At 48.9% G+C, this 26,381-nt stretch overlaps 1 protein-coding gene across 1 annotated transcript; it reads right to left on the reverse strand.

The window, feature by feature from the left end:
- Nucleotides 1-1,031: 1,031 nt before the first annotated feature.
- Nucleotides 1,032-25,878, reverse strand: SLC49A3 (solute carrier family 49 member 3). Its single transcript, XM_075726677.1, has 10 exons — nt 25,750-25,878; nt 16,309-16,467; nt 15,165-15,384; nt 8,520-8,596; nt 8,265-8,402; nt 7,578-7,694; nt 5,796-5,948; nt 3,750-3,907; nt 2,579-2,691; nt 1,032-1,199 (listed from the first exon to the last, which is right to left on the reverse strand). Exons 1-10 carry the CDS (start codon nt 25,876-25,878, stop codon nt 1,045-1,047), a joined length of 1,419 nt encoding a protein of 472 aa, XP_075582792.1. The 3' UTR covers nt 1,032-1,044.
- Nucleotides 25,879-26,381: the final 503 nt, after the last annotated feature.

Raw genomic sequence — 26,381 nt, forward strand, 5'->3', positions numbered from 1 at the left:
GAAGGTGCTTGTTGATGTTGTTTCTTACTTGGTCTTCCCCAAAGAGCCCCTATCATCTGCAGAAACTTATCACAGGTCCCTGCATTCTCTAAGTCGTCACCTTTGCCAGTTCTTCTGCCATCTTCCACCACACCAGGCACTGCCATGTCATTCCCCAGAAAGTGAGCTGCCCTCTCAGTGTTCCCCTGTAAGAGAGCATGACTTGGCCTGGAGACGGTACACTACCCTAATCTTACACCAGCAGGTTTGTCTCCTTGTGGAAAACCTAAACCACTGGAATTGCAGGAGAGAGGGAGAAACAACAGAAGCCCAAGTAAAACAAGTTTATCCTGAATGTCTCAGCATTGGGCAGGGCACCAGAAGGGTAAGGAATGCTGCCATATATAACTTATGCTGCTTATTGGTATTTTCTTTTACAGGCAGCACTGCAGGCAGGGCTTTTCTTTTCCTCTTTGTAGGAGAGGACAAAGTGGCTCATTGTAACAGACTTCTATTACAGATCACATACCTACATTTCCCTGCTGCAATGGAAGGATGCTCTAGCTCCTACTGCCCTTTAGCTGAGACACAATTAGCTCCAACCTTAGACTGGAAGAGTTGTTATGCTGTACAAGAACCACAGTCCTTAAACAGAAGTTTTCCACTAAGTTTGTGATAGGCACAGCTTCTACCCCTCTGAAAGCTTCACCCCTGATTCAAGTACATGAAAATGAAACAATGGCTGCAATATGATGCTCTTCTCCTCTGCAACATTTCTTTAGCTTGAATCAAGTCAGCTAAAAATCCCTGTTACCTGCATAGTTGTCCAGTCCCACTTTGACCTTTCTGGCAGTGCAGCCTTTCTTACAGCCTGGACTCACAAATAAATACAAGATTGGGGGAAGCACAGCAAAGGTGCCCCAGTAACTCTGCTCTAGCCCTTGCTTGTTGTGCAACAGAACCCAGATATCCCAGTGTGCCAGCTGAGCATTTGCTGTCATGGTCACTGCCCACAGGCCTGAGTCCTTCCTTTACTGGGCCCTTGACATCCCCTTTTTGGCCTGGTTAGGGTTCAGGAACATCTGCTGTTGCTGTGTCTTCTGCCTTGACCAAATCACCACTGTTTGTCTCAGCATGGAGCCGCTTGTAGTCAGTGTGGAAGAAGATGACATAGAAACAAGCCATAGCACTGCAGAGGCCAGCCAGCACCAGTACCGGAGCTGCAAGAAAGAGACATTTTTAGATGGTGAATTCACAATTCCCCATGGGTGCAGAATTCTAGAGGTCAGCTCCCCAGGAACTGCACAGCCTGGGTGATCTCCTCCCAGGGGCTACCCATGAGGACAGTGTGCAGCTCACAGTGGGGCAATGCCAGTTTGGCAAGAGCCAAACCTTTTATCACATAACACTGGCATAGGAAGAGGATTTGTGTGAAATGTGGAAGGTTTCAAGGACTCTTGTCCTGCATGACCCTGCAGGTTGGAGGTCTTACACCGGTGCACACAGTGTGTTTGTGGGAGTGTATGTTTCTGTGTATGTGCATGTTTGTGTGTTTGGGGGTGGTGAAGAAAGTTACAAAAAAGACTGAATCAAAACACTTGAGCTTCCTAAGAAAACAGTTCCACACAGGTAGTGCTTCTTGTTATATCATCCAAGAGCAAAGTGTAGGAAAGGTTCGCTAAGGATAAACTCTAATCAAAGAAAAATTTGTGTTGAAAGAACCTTTTCTGAAGAAAAAAATGGGCTATGCAACAAGGCCTGGAAGTAGTTACATTCTCATTCCAGCAGTGTCTCAAATAAACACCTCCATGCCTTTCTCCACAGATGTCCCTGCACATATCAGACCACAAAATGAGTAGGAACAGGTACCGAATTATGAGATCCAGCTCTGATCTGATGAGATGGAGAGTTGTGGGCTTTCAAACATGAAGCAGTCAAATTGCTTTTTGGGGGCAGTTCTTGTGAAACCTTGTTCCCTGCCAGCTAGTGGAGCTTGTTCTGGGGAGTTTCTGCTCAGCCAAGCAGGATATAAAGGGTGTTTGCTAGCCTTTGTGTTATGGTATGTCCCCAGGACTTAGTGTCAGTATTACATAAATATGAACCAGCTGAGAGATCAAGACCAAGGTTTAGGAAGGGAAATGTGGAATAAGTCAGAACAAAGCTGTACTGGCATATTACAAACCCAGGCAGCTGTGTGTACAGATGCAAGGGAAGTAGCTTCCAGTCAATGCACTAGTACTCTTGGCCCCCCACACTGCAAAGCAGCACAGGCTGTGTGCTACATGGACAGTATCTTCCCTCCAGAACAGCTGCTTTCTATCTTGGTGAAGCTCGGGTCTCTGCAGGGTGGCCATAAGAGAAATTTTAACTGAGAGCCAGCAGCAGCATTCATGGCACCTTAGAGGTCTTCCCATTTCAATCTTGCAGGCCTGGTTTAGCAGTAGCAAGGAGTGCACCATCAGGTTTGGAAAGGTGGCTAAGAGATATGCTACAATAGGAATCAGTCTTGCAGGCTCCCTCACAGTGAGACCTGGAGCAGAGTGGGGGGTACGTGGGGTGCAACCGAGTGTCCAGCATCATTTCCCAAGGACATACTTACTTGTCCAGTCCAGGGCTCCATCCTGGTCAAGGGCGCAGGTGGAGGATGGATCCCCAGAAACACGCACAGTGAGGGCTTGTAGCAGAATCATTAAAATAACACCTTCAATCTGGCTGTGGGGAGAAGCCAACATGCAGTCATGGTGCCTGCCCAATTCATCAGTGCTGCAGACAAGCCCAGCTTCCCCAGTGAGGGGAAAGTGAGACCCCTTTCTGGAGCAGGGTCCTTCTAGCAGAGAAAGCTACTGCCAGAGTCCTCTGCCCAGGCACTTGGTTAACTGGCATTGGCTCACAGGGTGTCCAGGTCAGCCTTTCAGCACACCCCAAGACATGGGGCCAGCATGGCAGGACCGCTATGGAGGTGGGCAGGTATTGAACTACAGCTGTCAAGGAGCTGTGGCTTAGTCACTGGGCAGCGACTTGGAAATACCTCTCACTGCAGGGTTGAGGATGGAAAAAAGTCAGACTATGACTTCAGCCTCCTCCTCATTCATAGCTGGCTAGCAGCAGCAGCAAAGTCCACAACCAGTGGGAGAAAACAGCCTTCAAAGGCAGTGTCTAATGCCCCTCTGACTAAGTTTCTTGCTGCTGCAGCTCCACCTAACGCACACATGGCACTAGGCCGTGTATATCACTGCTTAGGGCTCCAACAAGTCATTCCTACTCCAGTCCAGTGCCAGCCCTAGGCATGTAAATTGATCACAGGAAGGACTGTCACTGTCCCATCTGTTGTGACTAAGTGCTCTGTGAGTGATGAGCCCCATATCCCTCAGCAGAGCACTGAGACCTGAAAAGTCCCTGTACTGTTGTGGGAATAGTTGCCCCTTTCAGGCATACAGCCCCCATCTGCTTCAAAGGTAGGTGATGCTGGGCGTGGTTAAATCCCACTTTGTTCCAAGCAAGGGAGACCTTCATCTTCCTTCTTGCTTTTCTTGCACCAATTCCACATACTCCTCTTGCTTTAAAACATTTAGCTCTTCAGCTCTATGGCTCCGCCAGCCAGCTCCCCACTTGCCATGGTCATGTGCGTGGACACTAGAGAGAAGTTCAGCAGGATGGCTAGCACTGATGCCCACACTCTTCTCTATCTGCATGCACACTCCTCTGTGTGTGTGTATGTCTGTGCTTGAACCCAAGCTCAGCTGTCAGTTGGATTTAACCTGCCTTCTTACCTTGCAACAAAAATCAGACCTGTAGATGTGCCCTCTCCCACGGGGTAGGAGCACTCCACAGCCAGCTCCATGGCAATGGGGTAGATGGCAAAACCAAAGAAACCGAAGAGTGAGCTGGTGATGGCCAGTGTGACAGTCTGATGTCTGAACCGAGAAGTCTGCAGGCAGAAAAGCAACACTGAAGTCTCAGTGTCAGCACTGCTGTGCAGCAAGTCTCTGAACTCATAACCTGCAGCAAGTCCCAAGGGCTCCCTGTTCTCACCAATACCTTCCCTAACTGTTCCTGAAATCTCTCTTTTATCTCCAGCCCTCTAAGAATCAACAAATGGCTACACGATGGAGATTGATCTGTTGCATATAAGCAAGGGGAGAGAGGATCAGCAGAATTACCTGAAAAGTATTGGTGTGGTCATAGTACTGTGACTTGACTTCTTGGTCAGTAACTTACCGGGAGTGTGCTCACCATATCTCCAGGATCAAGTGAAACACACACCTTCTTCCCAATGCAAGCTAATGTTTCAGAAGTGGTGTTTGCACTGGGTTACGTATGAGAATTTGCTGGGTTGCTGCAGCTCATTGATAAGGAAAACAATTCCTTAGTTGCTGCAGCTCAGTGATAAGGAGAACTATTCCTTATCATGTCAGACTCATGTTTGTAACTTTGGCATTTTACCACAAAAAAAGACCAAAACCACAAAACAAACAAAAAACTACCTGAAACATTCACAAACCCTGGCGATTAGTTTAGTGTCTAGAACAGCCTTGTCCCTAACTCTGGAGGAAAGAGCATGGATGGCCTTGTCCAGCCAATGCTAGTGAAGTCAAGGGCATAAATCCTGCAGCCACAGTGCTGCTACCTCCTTCCTTAACCATGTAATAAATTCCCACAGAGGAACACGAAGTGTCTGTCCTGGCATAGCTGCAGTGGTCCTTGCCCAGCTAAAGTCAAGGAAAACCCTGTGTGTCTGGAATCTGAGTTCAAAGTGCCAAGGCATCAAGCAGATTTGAATGGGTGTTTTTCATTTTACTACTTTGAAGAAGTAGTTCATCTGTGTGGGATGAAGGGGATGGAGGAAGGAGAGGAGGGAAAGGTTTGCATGTTGCTCCTGACACAGTCTCTTGCCTGCCCTGTGCTTTACCTGGGCCCAGGCATGCTGACTTGTATTCAGAGCATCCTCCCAACAAATGCCAGAGTACTAGGCAGAAATGCAAGCTCTGCTTTAGGCACCTTGTGCTACACTGAGAAAGGCATTGCATTTGTCTGTCTCTTCAAAGTGGAGCTAACATCACCGGGATCTTGGCCCAGGGGGAGGTGTGATCACACTGTATTGAAAGTCTTGATTTTTCAACACACAGGAGAAATGCACAGCACAAGCCTACTGGGAAAGCAGAGACCTGCACCAGTCTGGGTCCTCTGCAGAGCTAGTCCTGTGCCTCATGCTCAGGTTGCTCCTGGGTAATGCCTCCCATTAGCAATGACTATGCTTGAATGCAGTACTTGCACTCCAGCCCCATGGGTGTAAAGTCTCCAGGTTCTGCATTCCTCTCCTGGCTGGACTCAAGTGTCCCCCTTTTCTGCATCCCCCTTGTCTTGTTCTCCCCAAGGAACTACTGCAGAACTAGGCACATAACTAGGTCCTTTCTGCTATCTTACGTTACTGGTAGACACCACTCTTAAAGGCAGGTGTTGAGAAAATGATGACATTCTTGTTCATTTTTGCAAGATGGATATTTAGCAATTCCATTTCTTTTTTGAAAGAATGGTCTCAGGATCAGTAAATAAACATGGTGATACAATGTATGAAGTAAAATTATGCCAATTTATTTATATCCTGAAGCAGTCTGTCTCAGGATCCACAGTGACTGTGAAATCCTCAGTAAAGGGTTTTTCTTTAAAACATTCCTAGCCCAGAGACATAATCCCAAAGCATAATACGTGGCTTAATAAATACTATAACATCAAACAACCTTGGTTTGAGTTGATGATTTATCAGATGGCAACAGAACTAAGCCCACAGGTATAGTGCAATGCAAGGGAGAACTCACCACTGCGAACACGATGCTGGCAAGCGCACTCAGACAGAAACAAATCTTGGTGGACTCTGTGAACTTCCTTGTCCGGTCGACATACAGGCCTAGCAGGAAAGCACCCAACAAACCACACACTGTGAAAAGTGCACCATTCAGGCCAGCAAATTCCTGGAGGGCAGAAGAACAAGTAACTGAGCAACTAGAGTAGTTAGGAAAGAAGAAGATTTTAACGTCACTGACCCATCTGCTTGCTCCTAGTGGGTCACTTACTGAAGTAGGAAAAGCTTCCCTGCCTGTTGCAATAGCTGAGGCCTCCATGGAGGTCCAAGTAGCAAATAGTGGGGCTCAGGTGCTACTACAAGTGTGTGGGGACAGCAGGGTCACAGCACTCCCAAGGGCTCAATGGATGAAAAGTCCCTGCACACCTGGCAAGGGAGGCTGGGTGCAGAGCAGCAGCAGTTCTCTGGCATTAAATGCTCCAGCCCAGGCATGAGATTGTTTTCGTCTCCTCCAGGGGCAATCAGGTCCGTTGTCCACACTGGCAGTAACAGGTCTAACTGCCTTGGGATCTGCTCCTGTTTATAATCTTGCTCCTGGCCCTTTTCTTACCAGGGACCTGCACTGGCGGAATGCCTTCCACAAGGCTGGCAGCCCCAAAACGTGTTAGATGAAACACAGCATCCCCTAGCTGTAGCAAGGAGATCTAATTAGAGAGGCAGTGAGCAGTAGTTAGGATAGGGTACATGCTCTGTTGCCTGCAGTGACTATCTTTGCTTGTCCTGCTCCTTTAGCTCCGTAAGAATTCAAATGCAGACACCAATCCTGAAAGCAGGGAAGCTTTACAAATTTGGGTAAACATTTGGGAGCCTCAGGGGCAGACTGGAAGGAAAGGTTGTCTGGAAGAGCTTCTGTGAGCTAAAGGGCCAGGGCAAGCCAGTCACATACAGACAAAACCACCATGATGCACAGAAAACAAGGCTGCAAAGTTTAAAAGGTTTCCAGTTAAAAGCCAATGGAGCGTGCAGATGTGACCTGGCTATGGAGCACTAAGCCAGGTATCAGACCTGGGCATTGAGTAGGAGTGGCCAGAGACCAGACCTGTAGATGTACATACATAACGACTGGAGAGGTGTTTTAAGAGGACTGTGGTGGGGATACAAGCAGCAGGACTGAAGTGCTGCCTGCCTGAGGGGAAACACAGGAACTGGGGCAGCCCCTTGCTACTGCAGGGAGAGAGCAGGAGGAACCAGCTGTGCACACAGTATGCTCAACTGTAAAAGCAGTGCCTGGCCAGTGTCATGGGAAGGATAGGGCAATAGCCATCACAGTACCTGTGAGTTCGTCTGCTGCCCTGGCTTCATGTAAGACTGTACAAAGAGGAAAAGGTGCTTCCATCAGCCAGCCTTTGGCTTCACTCTAAGGCCTGCCTGGACCCCATCCTGCTCTGGGGAAGGTGTCAGAAGGCTGCATAGACATCAGTGCTCTGGAGTGGCTTAGCAAAAACACAGCACTCTTTCTTCCTAAGAAGTGTTTCAGGAGTAAAGGTTTTTCATTTGCAAATGGGAGCCTGGCCACAGGCAGTAATGAAAACGCAGATCATCCATTATACTGAGATATTGACTGTGCTGTGGATTAATGTACTGCTTAATCTATATTAGATAATGTGAGTAAATAAGATAGGAGACAGTGCGGCATATTCAACTGTCTCCATTCTGCTCTGAGTTCCTTATCAGGGAAAATAATTTTGATTGTATCACAGATGATGAGGACGGTGGGGAGGAAAGGAGGAAGACTCACATTTGAATACCCCTTTTCACAAAGGATCTGTTCTAGCAGCGCTGAAAAGCAGGTGAACATCCCAATTCCTCCTCCAAAGCACACTGCCAGGATGATGTACGGCTTGTTTCTCAGGAGCTAGAGAAAGACGTTAAGGTATCATTCAAACAAGTGGAGGAGGAAAAAAGGCCTAGCTGTGACAGTAGACTTGAGGGTCAGTGGCTCTGACACCTCAGTTGGAATGTTGACAGGGCAACCCTGGGATCATTAGAGGAGTTTGGCTCTCTCCTGTCAGTTCAGCCAGAGGACAAGTTAAAATGGGGACCATGTAGGGAGGAAGGATTTCTTCAATGCCCAAATTCGTCCTTCACTTTGCCATATGCTGTCCTACTTGTTACCACATCTGCTCAGAAGGCTCAGATTGTGTGGTCCTCTTGGATGAGCCCAGGTGTGCCTGTCTGAGCCAGCCAAACAGCAGCCAGCCCACAGCTGAATGGTCAGATAGCATCTCTCGCAGCTTTGCTGTGAGCGGCTTCCACTTCCTGAGGCAGGAAGGGATCCTTGTCTCTTTCAGGGGGCTTTCCATGGCAGATTTGGTGGAGTGGAGCTCAGAGTCTGCTTTGTCAGCAGATTCCCCAGCATATCCCTGTCTGGCAGGGCTGCATCCCCGACTCCAGCAATGGTCTCTCTCTGTGCTACAGCACTTACCATTTTGAGCCCTGTGAGGAATGGCTGGGAGGTGGAGTTAGTGGCACTGGCTGAAGGAGGTGTTGGAGGAACCTTCTCATGAATCCCCACAGTTGCTAGAGCACAGGCTATTACTGCTGGGATGGCATAAACACACAGCTACACAACACAAAATAACGACATGTTACCAGTCTTTCCAGCTCCACTGCCTCCAAATAAATAAATCAGCTGGATCCCGATCAGCCAAGCTGGCTGATTAAAGCAGTTTTCATTTACCATCAATGGGATGTGCTTTCCTTCAGGAACTAGTGCAGGTGACAGCACGTTTGCTATAAGAATACCCAAGGGATTGGCTGGAAGGAAAGAAAACAGAGAGACACTTTTTTCATGTAAGCAGTCAGAACCATGTGTCCACCCCTACTGCCAGTCAGCACCAGAGCTGCAGTGTACAGCAAACCAATGAGTAAGGACAGAACAAGGCATATATAGGGAGAAACCAGGAGGGGAACATTTAGAGAAGTTGCCTGTGTGGTCTTACTCTTGCCACATCTGTTCCCTCACCTCTGTGAAGTCCATTCTATATGTTCTGTAAACCGATTTCCCTACAACCCCTAACTCCTGTAAACTGGTTTTCATCTATGAATTAGTGTCCTCACCCGCACAAGGCTGCCTCAGTAAATGCCAAGCTGATGGGAGAAAATGAAGATGGACGAATCCATGTCATCTGTTCTGATGTAATATAGCAGCAGTAACAAATAGAGGTCCTTTCCCTTCTTTACTCCCCCTATGCCATTAGGCACATATACATATGGATAAGATCCCCCTGACTCTTCTCAAGGGTGAACAGTCCCAGCTCTCTCAGCCTCAGCTGGCATGACAGACGCTCCATTCTCTTAATTGTCTTAGTGGCTCTTAACTGGACTTACACTAACAAGTCCATGTTGTTCTTGTACTGAGGAGCCTAGGACTGGACACAGCCCTTCAGATGTGGACAGGGGACCTCCCTCAAGCTGTTGGCAAATGCTCTTCCTGATGGTCACCAGGATGCCACTGGTCTTCTTTGCCAAAAGAGCATGAAAAGCAGGAAAGCCCTATGACAGCTCTCTAAAGTGACACTTGCTCATTCCTGACACCTTTCAAGCCAATACATTTCCTCAGTAAAGCCCAAGCTGGTATACAAGTTGATCTCTGCTACCAACTACAAAAATCACGTGGCAGAAGAGAATCTTGGACACTTGTCTGTACTGGAGTAGGGGTTTGTATTGTTATGGGGCTGGAGCTGAGTAGCACATGAAGCAGCACTCCTGGGACTCAGCTTGGGAACATCCAAAACTGCAGGAGACAATTTTTTAACTTTAAGGTGATGTTCTGCAAACATGTGCAGGGATGGGGTTAGCAAAGCCGTAGCCAACCTGGAATGGAGTCTGGTGAGAGATGTGAGGGGCAACAAGAATGGCTTCTACAAGTGCATTAGCAGCTAAAGGAAGGTTAGGGAAAATGTGGGCCTGCTGCTGGATGGGGCAGGAGACTTGGTGACAAATGACATGGAAAAGGCCAAGGTATTCAATGCCTTCTTCACCTCAGTGTTACTGGTAAGACTGGACTTCAGCCTGAGACCAGAGGTAGTCTGGAGCAAGGAAGATTTACCCTCAGTGGAGGAGGACTAAGTTAGGGAGCATTAAGTAGACCAGACATACACAAGTCCATGGGACTGATGGGATGCAGCAACAAGTGCTGAGTGGGCAGGCTGTTTTCATTGCAAGGCCATTCTTGGTTATCTTTAAAAGGCCATGGCAACTCCAAGAGGCTCCTGAGGACCGGGAAAGAGGAAATGTCACTCCCATCTTCAAGAACATCAAGAAGGAGAATCCAGGGAACTCCAGGCCTTTCAGTCTCACTTAGATCCCTGGGAAGGGCATGGAACAACTAATCCTGGACACCACTTCCAGGCACATGAAGGACAACAAAGTGAACAGGAGTAGTCAGCATAGGAGAAATGCTTAATCAACCCAATGGCTTTGTACAGTGTGATGACTGGCTGGGTGGATGAGGGGAGAGCAGTCGATGTTTTTTATCTCAACTTAAGGCTGTTGACACTGTCTCTTATAACATCCTCACAGACAAGCTGATGAAGTACTGGCTAGGTAAGTGGACAGTGAAATGAACTGCAAGTCAACTGAACAGCTGGGCCCAGAGGATTATCATCACTGGCACGAAGTCCAGCTGAAGGTCAGTCACTAGTGGTGCACCCCAGGGGTTGAATACTCTGGCCATTACAGTTTAACCTTAATGAAAACCTGGACAACAGGGCAGAGTGCACCACAGCCGGTTTGCAGATGATGTGAGACTGGGAGGAGTGGCTGATAAAAGAGGCGGCTACGTTGCCATTCAGAGGAACCTCAACAGGCTGCAGAAATGGGCAGAGTGGAACCTTGTGAAGTTCAACAAGAGGAAATGTAAAGTCCTGCACCTGGGGATGAATAACGCCATCCACCAGTACATACTGGGGCTGACCAACTGGAAAGCAGCTCTTCAGAGAAGGACCTGGTATGGGGGGTAGGGATCCTGGGGGACACCAACTTGACCATGAGCCAGCAACACAAACTCATGATATAAAGAAGGTCACCAGCATCCTGGGCTGCATTAGGCAGAGTGTTGTCAGTGCAAGGTGATCCTACCCCTCCACTCAGCAGTAGCGAGGCCACATCTGGAGTATTGTGTCCAGTTCTGGGCTCCCCAGTATGAGGGAGACATGGACTTACTAGTCCAGCAAAGGGCCAAAAAGATCATTAAGGGACAGAAGCTTCTGTCATGTGAGGAGAGACTGAGAGAGCTGGGACTGATCAGCCTGGAGAAGCTGCTGGAAAGCAGTTTTGCAGAGAAGGGCATGGGGTCCTGGTGGACTGCAAGTTGACCATGAGCCAGCTGTGCACCCTTGCAGAAAGGTGTCCAACAGCATCCTGGGCTGCATTAGGAAGAGCACTGCCAGCAGGTGGAAGGTGGTGATCCTTCCCCTCTACTCAGTCCTGGTGAGAAACATCTGGAGCGCCGAGTCCCATGCTGGGCTCCTCAATACAAGACAGATACGCAGTTAATGGAGCAAGTCCAGTCAAGGGCCAAAGACATGATTAAAGGGCCAGAGCATCTCTCATGCATAAAGAGGCTGGGAGAGCTGGGACTGTTCAGCCTGGAGAAAAGAGCCTTGATCAGAGGTTGTAAAGAAGAGGAAACCAGACTTTTCCCAGTGGTGCCCAGTGGCAGGATAAGAGGCAATGGGCACAAACTGTAACACAGGAAATTCTGTCTGAATATAAACTTTTTTACTCTGACAGCGGTTGAACACTGACACAAGTTGCTCAGATAAGTTGCAGCATCTCCATCCTTGGAGACAATCAAAACCTGACTAGACACGACCCTGGCCAACCCTGCTTGAGCAGGGGGGTTGGATGAGACAATCCCAAGAGGTGCCTTCCAACCTCATCTGTTTTATCATTCTGCTGAGGCACCATTAATAGTGTTATAGCACACAACGACCATAGTATTTGTGCTATGTACTTGGGAAAGTACTAGCTTACGATCCTGGTGAAATGTTACCTGCTTATAAGTACATGGACACAATTAAACAACAGTTTCCAAGGAGATGGATTAAAGCTTCCCCGTTGGGGCAAAATGCATCTGGGCATTGTAGGGGACTGTCTGAAAACTACTGTCAGGTGTTTCCATGAACTATAGGCATGCTGAAGCAGTTCCAGAAGGTGTGGGTGAGGGGTGGAAATGTGAGCATTGGGCTAAATTTGAAAAGACTAAGTGAGACTATGTGAGTAATTACAGGGTTTCAACTGCCTTCTCTTCCTGCGAAAAGATATGAGACTAGACTAAGAATGGAAAGGAGATCACTGGAGTTAATCAGCTGTGCATTATGGTCCATGAGTCCTGGTGGATTAGCTTGCAGTACTCTGCAACGGGGCTGTGTGTTTTGTGGACAGTGATGTTAATGCACTAAAATTCTGCAGGGTGCAAAAAAGTGACATGCTGACAGACCACAGTAAATGAAGAATCCCATGGATGAAGCAGAGGCCACTTCAGTGGATTCAGACAAGTCTGTCTTCTCCTGACACAGGAGAATTTCTCATGGTCTTCACAGGGGATCAGTTCTTGGCCCTGCACTGCTCCTCTGTGAGTAAGTCTCTGCAAGTGATGGGGAGGACTGAGATACAACAAATACTTAAGAACACAGCTGAGTCATAGTGATTTCAGCTGCTCAGCAGGATGATGGATGCAGGGTCCGTTTTTGTCTGTACACAAGCATCGGGAAGCCTACTCAGAGGTACTAACAGGAGCTGTGGGGATACTGACAGGAGGCTGTAGGGCCAGTTTCTGTGTGCAGCACTGATACAAACAGTAAAACAATGCTGAGTGCTGCTCTGGCATTAACACAGGAAATGGGTATTGATAAATTGGAGCAAGCTGGGAGAAAAAGCTCATGTGAGCAACAGGCAGACATGGAGAGATGTGGGAAGAGGCAAAGGGAAAGCCTGTAAAGTGACTGGGTTGGAGCCATTCAGTCCTTCTAGACAAAGGAGAGAAGTGACTGTCCATAACTACCTGACAAACAGGGGGAACAAGACTGAATAGCTGGGGTATAAGGAACATCAAGATGAGAGGTAACATGTAGACATTTGCCAGTGAGGTAATTAACCACTGGAGTAAATGACTGGGGCTGTGGCAGATGCTTCTTCTAGGCAATATTTAAACTTTCTTGAAATGAAATGCTGATTTTGAATAGCAGACAGTAATGGGTGTAACCAGACATTATTAATGGAAGCCCTCTACACAGCAATATGCACGTGTTGCAGCAGATAATAATCGCAGCCCACAGTCCTCACACTGATATCTCAACATGTCACAGATTGAACAGCTTCAGGTCTTGGGTTTCCACTGTTCCTTGCTCTTCAGTTCCTTTCCCATAGTCAGATCCTGTAAGGACTGAGGACACTATGTGAAAGAAATGCTCTTGGCTGCTCTGGCTGCTCTCTCACTTAAAAGGAGCAAGTTGTCTGCAGGCTGGGGTCCTTCAGGGCAGTGAAGGACCAAGTGCCCAGTGGTCCCTAGTGGAACTCATATTGCACCACACTGACAACAGAGCTCCTCCTCCAGCAGGGAAGGTGAAGGTCTGTCTCAGCCCTGGAAACAAGTGAGCCATCAGGTCCACCGTATTCTAGGGAAGGCAGTGCAAAAAGAATTTATTTGTTCTGACACCATAAATCCATTCTTCCTAAACAACAGTGCCCGTGCTCTGGGTTTGCAGCTGCATTGGGAAAGCTGCATAAGGGTGCTCCTATACTGCCCTTTTTCCCATGCCTACCCCTTCCCCACGACTGAAAGGCAGTGGGGAGGGAAGGTAGCTGTTGGCTGTTTTGAGGGAAGGGCAGGTGGGGCTCCCCCACACATGAGATTTCCCAGCTGGAGCCAGTGAGCCAGCCCAGTTTCTAGGGCACCTCTCAAGTCCTTGAAGAAAGGAGGAAGAGATTTCTTCTGGCTGCTGGGGAAAATATCACATGGAAGGAGGAAACAGGTCTGTCAAGTGCAGTATCCTGTCTCTAGCAGGGCCCAAAGGAGCCAAGAGAGGAATGAGATTAGAGCAAGTATATCTGGTGCCTCCCCTCTAGTTTCCCAGATTCCAGGCACTTTGCAAGGCAGACGTGGTTTCTGCGTGGGTAGTCCTGCATTTAGCATCCCCAACACGTTTGTGTGGCCAGCAAAGTATATTTTATCTGTGTGCACATACACACCAATTGGGAATACATACTCGGCCTTGCCACTGGATGAACTGGTAGACAAAATTGCTGCAGCAGCCTCATCTCTATCCAGTTACAGAATTTGGCAACTATGACCACTGGCATTATATGCAATTTGTGCACCTTCCTAACAAGCTGCAGAATTAAGGCCACTACAGACTTTAGATTTAGTAACACTGAGGGCTGTCCCCAACCTCTATGATGTTTAGGCAAAGTTGATCACCTCATCATGGCAGAGAGGAAGAAGGTTGGGAGCCTGGGTGGCTTGCTTTGAACTTTGCACCTGCATGTGGCTAAGGCCCACTTTTTGCTCCCCAGTACAGAAATGCCTGCCTGTCTTGCGGGGCCTTGAAAGCTCTGGTTTATGGCACATGGCTATGAGACTCTTGGGCAGAGCTGTATATGCACAGCCAAATGGCTGTACTACAGAGGGTTTCCTCTGCCTGCTGACTCTGAAAGGCAAACAAATGTTAGCAAGTTGTGCTGGTTTTGGCTGGGGTAGAGTTAGTTTTCTTCATAGTAGCTAGTAGGGATCTATGTTTTGGATTTGTGCTGAAAACAGTGTTGATAACACAGGGATGCTTTCGTTACTGCTGAGCAGTGGTTGCACACAGTCAAGGCCTTTTCTGCTTCTCACACCACCCCACCTGCGAGCCCGCTGAGAGTGCACAAGAAGTTGGGAGGGGACACAGCCAGGACAGCTGACCCATACTGACCAAAGGGATATTCCATACCATATGATGTCATGCTCAGCATATAAATCTGAGGGAAGAAGAAGGAAGTGGGGGCGACATTCAGAGTGATGGTGTTTTGTCTTCCCAAGTAACTGTTATGCGTGATGGAGCCCTGCTTTCCTGGAGATGGCTGAACACCTGCCTGCCGATGGGAAGTAGTGAATGAATTCCTTGCTTTGCTTTGCTTGTGCGTGTGGCTTTTGCTTTACCTCTTAAACTGTCTTTATCTCAACCCATGAGTTTAGTCATTTTTACTCTTCCGATACTCTCCCCCATCCCACTGCAGGGGGGAGTGAGTGAGCAGCTGTGTGGGACTTGGTTGCCATCTGGGGTTAAACCATGACACAAGTTCTGGGAAGCAGTGATATTACTTTGCAGCTATCACTTACACATTGATGCGATCATATTTGCGGTTGCTCTCTGGTGGTCTGGGAACCATAGTGCTGCCAGTTTTGTCGGTGAAAAGATGATAAGGGGCTGTGCTAGTGCACAGAGACATTGCCCAATAAACAGGTACCAGTAACTCTGAGAACCCAAGCTCAGGAACTTCAGGATGCTGAACATCCGGATGATGCTACCTGTCATGTTCAGCCATGCGCTCAGGATCACCTGCAGCAAGCAGAAACAGCCAGGGATTGCATGCTGAAGCCTGAAGGGCAGAATTTAATGCAACAGAGTAGCATGAGCGGGGTGTCTGATGCACTACAGAAGACACTGGGTGTTAATGATCACTGCATGGAAAGTTGCCTGCAGACCACCCCCACCCCTTTGGGCCACTGCAAAATGCTTCTGATCCAACAGTGAGTTACCTGTCTGCTTAGGGAGCAAGGTGTCTGTCCTGGCCCCACAATGTAGCTTACGCAAGACAGCAGACACTGTCATGGAATTGGTGAGAAATCCAAAGTTCACTAATTACACTCTGTTTGCAAGTTTGCGCCATCACCCATATTTTGCTGTGACAATCCAAACATTACGGCAATGAGTCATCCAGCATACGGATCCTGCAAATGCTCTTCTATACCACTAGCAGGCTAGTGCTTCAATGCCACATTCCACAACACTCTTGCTTCTGGGAAGACTGTGCAGAGATCCCAAGCTGTCATAGCATAGACCAAGCTCTGAGTTGACAGGGGTCCCTTGCTTGCACGCTGCCCTGCTGCTCCTTAAAGTGGCCCTGCAAACAAAACAGCTGTGCTAACACTTTTCCATAGCAAACCCTACCCAATTATAGCAAGCTCTTCACAGAGTCAGCTCACAGTATCTGTCCCTGTCAGTTGGCTAAGACAACAAAAACTGAAGCAGGAAAAGGTAAGTAGGGGTGCAATGTTATTCTGACTTCCCTGCTGCTTCCCACCTCAGAGGTGATGAATAGTTCAGCTATTACTGAACTAGGACAGAGCTTTCAACATGCTCATCCTCTGCATCTCATCCTCTGGGCAAGACTCCCATTCACAGTATGCATGTTAGTGCTTTGTGCAGCTACTGCTATCTCTAGGTGAAACGCCCTCAGGGAAACAGAACAGTTCAACTCACAGCACATCTGAGTCCCACGCTGTCGAGAACCCATGTTGCCACCAGACCAAATGGGATTGAGATGAGGAGGTACACTATTGAGAGCCAGTTGACCATCTCCAGGGAAATGTGAAAGTAGGCAGCTGTCTTATCAGCCACAGGAGCAAACGTCAGCCACAGCTGCAGAGTAGAGAGCAAAGATGGGTAAACATGAACACCTCCACCAGAGCAGAAATTCAGCATCCCCTCAAACTGAGTTGTGAAGGGGCTCGCTGTCTGAGTCTCTCCTTGAAATTAGGATGTTAAGGCTGGTAACAAAAATTCAAACCCCCAGTTTCTGCAGTTACTCATGCTAGGACTATTTTACCACTGATATCACCATTATCTTGTCCCACAACACCCCATCCCCAGTCCCCTAGTCCTGCTGCTGGAAGCTGGCAGAAGCAGAGGTCAGTACCTTTTTCTGTCCCCAGGTTGAACATGTTGGCCCCTGATGCACTTACCTACCTGATGTAAACCACAAGCAATCCTTCTATGTTAGCATAAACAAAAAAGAGGCTGCCATCTTCTCTCTGCAACTAAGAGCCTCTTAAACTCGGCCTGGTATTTATCGTTGCATTGGTAACCCCTGGATGTGGTATTGTAAGGACAACTTTGCTATGCATCAGGCAAGAGATAACATTATTCCACGCTGTCCTACACACACTCAACGGTTAGGAAAGGGCCTAGACATTTGCATTATTCAATATATCAGAACACATAACAGGGAAACACAAGAGGTACTTTAATAACTATCCATCTTTTCCTTCCAGTACCAAATCTGAAAATATTTCCCTAAACCTTGTTTCAGGCACTGGTTTCATAAGGTTGCTGTCTGCTTCTGGTTTCTTCCAGGAATGACAAGGCCTGCTTTGATCCTCAAATCAGGTCCTGAGATCATGCCCACAAGAAAGAAATGAGGGTGCACCCCAAATTTGGGGATGCTTCTGTGGATTCTTTGTGGACATGCCCTCTCTGGTGCTTTTCAAAAAGACTGGCCTAACCTGAGAACAGGTTTCAATAACGTGGATGTAAGCTACTCCACTGTTAGAAGATGATCTTGCAGCTGAATACTCAAGATGATAAAGTTTGCAGAAACACGAACAAAAACTTCAGCTATAGCCTCCTACAAAAGAACTCCAGCCACTGTCTCTTTCCAGGTACCCCTCTCTGGCCATCACAAGCTTCCCCTTCACAGCCTGCATCCTGCAGACAGCATCAGCTGCAGTGTTAATGTGTAACTGAAAAAGGGCTTGGGTAACCTCAGCGAAAGGTGTGTCCCTACACTCGGCTACTTTTTATTTCCAGTGTTCCTATTTACTTCTTACATGCTAGAGACCATAAAACCTACCACATTAAATGGAAGCAGAAGGGGAGATGGGCTTTTCTTCTTTCTTAGTGCCACTGTGTGAGAATAGCCACATGCAAATCATTGTTTTGCTCAGCTTTTCTCCTAGCAGGGATGCAGGCAGTAACAGAGACATTCTGAACGTATTGTCAGTGTCCCAGCAAGGAGTCCTAGCATCAGCCCTTTCCTCTTCTCTGAAAGGATCCGAGATGCCAAATCTCCTGCATTCAACATGAAGCTCACATTGCCTTGCTGGGCTCAGACACGCCCATGTGGGATCAGTCAAAGGTCCGGCAGTGGATGGATTTGGTGTTTACTCAGCTTCTACAATCAGGTGGATGAAGGTGCTGTGTGCTGAAGGAAACTGTACTCTTGTTAGACAACAAGGAGGCTATTCCAGGTCACTGGGAGACTTGCAGCACACTTCTAATAAAATGAGCTCTTTAAAAATTCCTTGAAATGATATATTATAGTGGAATGATGTTACCATCTTATCTCAGGAAGAAATTTCACCTACCTGTTCTTTTTTCCAGAACTGATGTCCTTCAGATTCGGATGGGAATTTAAACGTTTAATGCTAATGTAACCGTTTAAATGTTACAAGCATCACTAAGGCATGAGCATGAGTTTGATTATGGGATGCTAAACTGCTGCTAAACAGAACCCAGCTGTGCATTCCCAGAAACAGCAATTCTCAGTTCGTCACTGCCTTCCAGATGGGGTTGTTGGTGATGAAACACTGTACCAGGAAATAGTGTGATTAAAGAGATGATACATTTTGTAAGCCAGCTTCAGGAACATTTTCGCCCGTCCTGTTCCTCCACACAAGACACTCACCCATGCATGACATCATTAAGGGGAATGGTGCCACAAACCAGAGCACAGCATTTTGTGTTCAGTAGCTGTATACATCTAGGCAAGCTGGGATCAAGCATGCTGGCATGTTTCCATTAGACCTAATAAAACCATTCACTGATGAAAACCAAGGATTTGGGCTGTCCTGTATTTCTATCCTGAGCAAGAGCTCCAGTTCTAGCATAGGTGTGCGAGAGCACAGAAGGTGGGAAGTTGCAGCCTGTCCAAGCCTGAATTTGTTCTTCACAATAGGAAGTAGGTTTCCTTATGGGTCTGGAGAGAAAAAGTATGTTGCTGCCTCCATTCAGGCAGGGTTTGCTTACCATATGTTGCTCTAACAAAGAAATTAAGAACTGGACAACAGAGCTCGAGGTTATCTGTGGTCAAAATGGCCACCAAATGTCCCTGCAACAAAGAGATGGCACTGCTGGGTTTTGCCAACACAGGGAAATTGCCATGCTAAGCAAGTGAGTATGCCACCTTCTGCTTTTGGTTTTTCCAGCTATGATGACTTCATCCACAGTAGCTAGCAAGTTCTTCTGCTGTGAGCTAGAGACCTTATCCTACATGTTGTTTCTGAAACTTTGCACCGCCAAGGCTGGTACTTATGCAGAGACTGCCATGATACACATCCCCTCAGGCAGAACGGGGTGAGGATGATGCAGTTTTTTCCTGGTGAGGTCTAAGCCCTCTAACCTCTAAAGATGCAGAATAGAGACAGAGAGATTCCTCTCTCTCCTCCACCCACCCAGGGCCATTGTCTTAACTCAGCTTTGGCACACCAAAACCAGTGTCAAAGGTCCCCACTGTAGATCACGGTGACAGATGCAGGAGCAGAGATAAATATGTGGGGTTATAGGATGCCAGCTCCCAAAAGCTGGCTGCTCCTGGGACATATAAAGGAAGGAGAAACAGACAGACACCTCTGTCCTTGCAGGGTTGTCTACACACTTGTTCAGTCCCTGCATAATGCTCTCTTTGTGGAAATACGCCCTTGTGGTCTGCCCAAGCTGCACTCAGCTCCATTGCCTGTGTAGCTACACAGACCTAGAGCTTCAGTGTGAGGTGCAGAAGGCATCAGTGGGAGACTCTGTTGCACACCACACTGCTACATCCATGTCCACATGTGCTCCTCTGAAGGCAGCTCAATGGATGTCACAACAGCAGAACTGAGAGAGTTCAGCCCCTTGTCAATGTCTGTTCCTGACTTGCAATGGTGACAAGCAATTTCCATTCACCCACTATGGCTTATGCCTCTTCTGAGCCCAGTCAGGGCTGCAATTAACCAAAACCTTTTAGCAAACTTTAACAAAGTTCCCAGCTTGGCACCCCACAGATCAGTAATGCCTTGTCTCTGAGACTTCAAATGCACCCAGCTCAGAGTCCCACACACTGAATACTCAACAACTACCTTGTGCAGTCCCCACAGCAGAACACAGCTGGGCTGCTTAGCGAGTTGGAGTGGATGATGTTGGAGGTCAGCAGGAGTCCACTCTCTGCGCCACAGCATAGTTAGGTCAAGCCATTTACACAGAAGCCCACAAACAGCCACGCAAGCATAGGGACTCTTGCCTTTGAACGCCAACCAACCACAATGGGTTTGCGAGCCCATCCCCTTAACACTTGGCAAAACTCACTTCCCAGCATTACCTTGCAGATTTTGCATTATTTGTTCTCAAATGACAGCTCCTACTGTAATATAATCCAGTACCATTGGCCATGGTCACTCAAGTTGTAGACCATAGTATTCGATCTGTCAGCATTTGGGATGGACTTTTTCCTCCCTTCAGATATGCATCTAGCAGGATGTTGAAATAGCTGCTGTAATAACACACACCATTTCTTCTCCAAATGCAGAAATTATAGTTCCCACACTCTTCCCCCCTCTGCTTAGCTCAAGTGTTAAAAAGCATGTTCATCTCACTGTGATTTCTGAGTTTAGAGACAGCAAAAGCTCCAGTGTGTACTAGTTTGGGCAGGAAGTCATACCTAAGCATACACTCTTCACTATAAAAACTTGTGCTCTACACAGTGGGCACAGCAACCAATGAAGAGGACAGAAAGTCCCCTGAAGATCTGCGAGCCTGTTCTGGCTTGCAATGGAGTACAGCTGTAGCTCCCACTGCTTTCAGCACACAGCTGGCTGATTGGGTAGCTATGCCCCATCACTAGAAAACAAGGACAGAAATATTTTCCACCCAGAGTCTAATCCTCAATTACAGGAGAACCCCCTCCACACTTCCTTTAAAAATGGAGCATGTGGGACCACCAGGGAAAGCAAGTGCACTGAAACTCAAACCATCTGACTGGTACTGATGTTGGAGGGGTACTGGCTCCACTTCCAGCTCTCCCTCCCTTTGCTTTAACTTTCTTCCAGCTGACATTTTGTTTTCTCTTCTGTACCTCCTAGAGACTGTCTGCTCCCTTCCCCATTAATTGCAGGCCTGCTTGGGCACTCCTGTAACCAAGAACAGGTTACAGCTGTTCTCATCCTGTCCCCATTTCTAAGCTTCTTTGTTCTCTTTCTGATACATTTGTAAACCCTTAACTGATTCTCAGACATGGATCCAGCCCTCTTCCCCCCAGAATCAGCCCAAACCCCCTAGTTTTCCTTCTGCTTTCATTCCCCTTTTCCCTCCGTCTTCTCCAGGTTCAGTTTCTCTACCCTACTGCCTTTACTGTTTTCACTCCCTCGCAGACTCTCCAGGACCTATTTCACCTGCAGGACCCAGTCTCCCTTCATCCATTCCAAGGGAGCCCAACATTCGCCCTGCCTCCCACTTCTGCAGGCGCTTACTGGTGGGCTGTGAGCCACCAGTTCTCTGTCTGCAATGGTAGCAAGGTGATGGCTGAAGGCAGGACTCCATAGAGACTCATACACTTTGGTAAGCAATAGGTGTGAGCTACAGAAGGCAGCATAAATAAACACAGCCCCAGGATTTTCAGAGCTTAAAGAGCAGTAACGATATATTAATGCATCACAAGTATAACCAGGCACAGCCCTGCCAGAAGCAGTACCGAAAATGTTGTTTTTCATGAAAGGCAAGCTGTTACCCAATGTGTACCCTCCTCACCAATAAATCAAGATTCCAAAGGTGAAAAGCAAAATCATTTGTAGAATGGCAAGCGAATGCAATAAGGCAGGGTGGAAATTAAGCCATTTTGCCATGTCAGTGGCAGTATCGGCTAGCAAAGGCTGCCATATGGAGTGCTCTTCACTGTCTGGCATACTGTATAGATGTGCACAGTGTAGCAATGCCTCTGTAATACCTTCTATGTACAGCTTAAAAAGGAGGAGCCAAGGGGGATGACGTATATGAAACGGGACCTTCTGCTTTGTAACAGGCACAGCTCACCAATCCCCAGTCAGGCACTGCCTGCAGCAGCTCTCCCAGTCCTAGCATGGTCTCTCCCATGCACCTGGACATTGTTTTGAAGGTGATGTAGGATGTCCCTCTGAGACACGTAGGCTGCCTCCTCCCCTGGGACTGGGCTATGAAGCCCTTATACCAGACTCCTCATCTTCAAGGTCAAAAGGGCCACACAGTCTGGAAGCAAACAGCCCCTGGTCTCAGCTGAAGGCACCCATGCTGACACAGCAGCCTAGGAAGTAAGGACAGAGGCGTGATCTTCAGAAAGGTCAGATTCCTGCCTAGACGTCACTTTTAGCCTCTACAGCTCTCAGGAGGACTAGCAGGACACAACAGCCAGGCAGCAGCAGCTGTGTGTGCATGTGTATCTACAGGAGCACTGTTGGAGCAGACAGGTGTGGGTGAGGAGCGTGCGCACCCTGCCCTGGAGCACGCCAGTCTCCACTTGTGCAGCTCTCCTTCCTCTCCCAAGTACACTAAACAGTGATGGAAGTCCTCCAGGCCGGTGAGTCAGGAACCACCCAGCTAAGCATAAGCCAGCTCCACCCCTCTGCTCCCCTCCTCCTCCCCAGCTTGCTCACACTGACAAGCACAGAACAGGGCAGGAAACACTCTCGGTTTCATTCTTCTGTGCATTTCACTGTCCCCATCGCTAAGGCAAGAAAAAGTTCCTCCTGTGAAACACAAAGTTCCCGCCTGTTCAGCTTCACAGGAAGGAGGCAACGAGGAAGGAGGTATTTGCCTCAGCAGTTTATTGCTACGGCAGCTGACACCACACCATGAATACTCTTAAACATTAAGACTTCAGATTAAAAAACCCACACACTCAAAACTACAGCATCAGTTTGACAAAACAAATCTGGTGAGCAACCGCAGGCATAGTTATGTCACCCCTCACCAGGAGTGCTGCAAGAGACATCTGGGGAGCAATCATCTAAACTTAGCTGTGGTCAGAACAGCCTCTCTGCCCAGGACTTCAGGCAGCAAGTGAATTACACTGACGCCTACTTATGATAATGCAAGGATTTCTTACACTACGCTGTCAGCTAGGAATTTCCAGAATAGCTGTATTTAGGAAATGAGAACCAATCCCTGGTAAGATAGTACCCACTTTGTACAGCAGGGAGAGACAAAGGCTTTTAAACTCAGGTCAGTAATAGAGATTCAAGTAAGGGGCTATTTATCATTGCTCCCTTATATCATGTTTACCCCACTGTGCTCTGGTAGAAGAAGGGATTTGACACAATGATGTGGAGCAGGAGGAAGTAGGGAAGAGTGCCCCTTTCATCACCACATGGCCTGGCCTGGCTTTGCTCAATCACAATCCTAAAACAGACTGAACTAAGTAACACTTCTCAGCCTGCCCTTCCTGTGTGACCAAGTGCTTTCCTGCCGTTAAGTTGCTCCTATCTTGTCTTCCTGACACTGCCAGTCTCTCCCTCTCAGGATTGTCACCTGTCTGCCACTGTTAGTGACACTTGAGGCCACTAACAGAAAGCTGCACGTGTACATGGGTAAGAGTGGGGAATATGGAGCATTGTCCTGGAAGCTTGGTCCAGCACATGAGGCGATCTGTTCTTTCCAAGTCAGACAATTAAGAAGTCATGTGTCCTTGCCATACGCCTTTTGCAGATAGCCTGACACAGGAATACATAGAACAAAGTGCTGCAGGCAACACTGCACAGGCACTGAGGACACATCTTAACTCGCAAGGCAATTTTCACACCACAGAACTGGTAAGCTAGTCTTTCCATCTGGAACTTTTAAACAGCTACCAACCACTTTGATTTCATGGCTTTTCAACCACTCCCTCCATTTTAATGTGATTTTTATCAGGAACATTTAGGAGAAACTTTAGCATCAGGAAATGTTTGGTTACAACTTTATATGTCAGCATACTTGCCATTCCAGACCTTTGCAGGGGTATTTTGCAGAAACTGCAACTTTGCAGAAACAGTATTTACATCTAGGATATTTATTAAGTACCCAGTTTTGAAGTGGTGAAGTTCTGGCTTAAGTTCATACTGTGGGAAAATAATACTGTGGACAGTCAGGAAGTTGGCAAGCAACCAAGCAGACAGACAACAGTACAATCTTTCAGGGCTACAATAGTTTCAGCAACATGACTCAGGACACAAGTTATACTTGCAGATGCACTGAAAGGACCTTTTTAAGTAACCCTGCAGTTTCATTGTTAAGGTTTCAGCAAAGTCGAAGTCTGACAAGACATCCTGGAAAGGTTTTTGTACAGCTTCCTTCACCCATGACATCACTGTCCACTTCTAGCAGGGTGGGTTTTTTTTTCTGCTACATAATGCTCTTGTGCTGTGCCAATTTAACAGCAAGCAAGCAGCGGGGCTTCACGTTGCTTCTGTGCAGGACACTTTCTTACACTCTTAAAGGATACACTGATTTTCCCTTGAGAAGGCACGTTCATTTTTTGTTTTCCATATACAGCCAAATTCTCACTCTGTTTTTTCATTTATCTACTCCAGCAGTCTTGCATCATGGAATACCTACTCTTCCTTCCCAGCATCTAAATGTTTGCAGGTTGCAGTGGCTGATCTTGGCTGCCAGAACAGCCTGCATTTGCAGCATGGTAATCCTCAAGCACATGAATAATTCTACATCAGTCTGATGATTATCAACAATGTCCCCAATGATTTGGTGAGCAAAGATTTTGGCTTCCATCTCTCATACCAGGACTTGGTAAGGGAAAACTTTATGTGTTTATCTTGATAATTACTGAACTTCACTTTAACCTATTCAGCAGGTGGGATGTGATCTGGCATCCCTTTTTGGCAGGCCTTTCAGAATAAAGTACCTGTAGGCAACAAGAAGTTTACATACTGGTATGTTTAGTGCAGAATCACTCCTATACTGTTCTGTATGTGCAACAGATCCCAAAAGGAAACCTACTTGCTCCTTTTTCTGACCAGACAAATCTGCTATCGTAGGACAGCAGTAAGGTAGAGCTAACTCCCACTCCCTCTACCCGAGGAGTTTCAACACTGTAGGTTTGAAACATGTGACCCTCACAGACGCTGAACGCTTTCTGTGCCTCCCCATGGCCTATCCGGCAGCAATTTCAGCGGTGCTCGAGAATATATTTTGCTCCATCCCACTCCGGCTTGACACTGCAGTACTTGCCGCTGTGCTCTTCTAGATCACACACACCCTCCCGCTCCAGCCTGCCCTTGCCCCATCACCACCCCTCTATGCCCCGGATCCCACCGGTCAGACAGGGAGGTGTGCAGACCGAAGCCGTAACCAGAGAAACAAAGTTCAAACGGAAAAGCCGCTTATTCGGTCGCTAAGGCACGGCCAGCCTGAGGCTTCTCCGCGCTGGGCGAGTGCAACAAGAGTCCCGGTGCTCCACGCATGAGGGGGTGGATCTGAGACAGGGCACCGGGGCAGAGCCCTGAAGATTGCCTGGCTGCTTCTAGGAAGAGGTGGGAGGTGGTTTTGGCTCAGGTGAACACTGTCACCCCGTCCTCCCGCGGCAGCAGCAGCCAGAGTCGCTCTCCAGAGCTCCCGGACAGGCAGGCAGGAGAGAGGGCTGTGCGCCCTGCCCGCTCGGCGCCTCCTCCTGCGCTCACGGCTGCTCGGGCGCCCCAGGGCTGCCGGCAGCCGCCCCTTTCCACCCCCGGCGCGGGGCCGCCCTCGCCCCTCCGCAGCAGCGGCCCCGCCGCCCGGCACGGCCGCGGCCCGCACCCCCCCAGGCTGCGGGGGCTCCGCCAGCCGCGCGGCGGGAGCGGCTCCGGCGGCGGGGACGGGGCGCGGGGGCGGCGGGTCTCGGCCGCGCCGGCGCCGGTGCCGGTGCCGGTGCCGCCGCCGCGCCGCACTCACCATGGCGTTGGAGCAGTTCAGCAGGCACACGGCGGCCAGCAGGAACCACCGCCGCCGGTAGGTCTTGAACTGGGGCGGCCGCCCCAGGCCGCGCTCCCCCAGCAGGCTCGCCGCCTCGGCACCCTCCATCGCGGCGCGGCTCGGCTCGGCTCGGCTCGGCACTGCCGCGCCCGGCCCCGCCCCGCCCCGCCCCGCCCCGCCGCGCTCGCCGGCCTCCCCGGGGCGGCACCGGCCCAGCCACCGCCTGCCGCCCGGCCCGGCCCGGCACGGCCCGGCGTAGCCCGGCACGGCGTGGCGCGGCCAGGCCCGGCCCGCACGGCCCGGCCCGGGCCCGGCCGGCACGCAGCGGGGTGCAGCGGTGCGGGAGCGCCTTGCGGAGCCGCGCCGAGCCGAGCGACGGCCGTTCCCCGCGGGGGCCGGGCCCGGCCCGCAGCTGGCTGCCGGTGCCCGGTGAGCCGCGTCTGCCCTGTCGCGCTTGGCAGAGGGGAAAAGCCCGGTGCTCCGAAACGGGACTGCTGAGGCGCTCAGGGGGAGGAAACTCCTCTCTTTCCCCGTGTGTTGTTAAAACAACAGCATCACTCATGCCCGCGTTATCGTCAGAGCCACCGTTAACGCTCTCTTCGGGGCAGCGC

This window comes from Pelecanus crispus, chromosome Z, assembly GCF_030463565.1.
Source record: "Pelecanus crispus isolate bPelCri1 chromosome Z, bPelCri1.pri, whole genome shotgun sequence".
NCBI lineage: Eukaryota > Metazoa > Chordata > Aves > Pelecaniformes > Pelecanidae > Pelecanus > Pelecanus crispus.

Excerpts from the sequence above, each read along its gene's own strand:
- SLC49A3 (XM_075726677.1), bottom strand. The coding sequence starts at position 25,878 with ATGGAGGGTGCCGAGGCGGCGAGCCTGCTGGGGGAGCGCGGCCTGGGG. Across the intron at positions 7,695-8,264 it reads TCCTCACAGGGCTCAAAATG|CTCCTGAGAAACAAGCCGTA; the intron begins GTAAGTGCTGTA and ends GTCTTTCTCTAG. Across the intron at positions 1,200-2,578 it reads TGGAGCCCTGGACTGGACAA|CTCCGGTACTGGTGCTGGCT; the intron begins GTAAGTATGTCC and ends TCTTTCTTGCAG.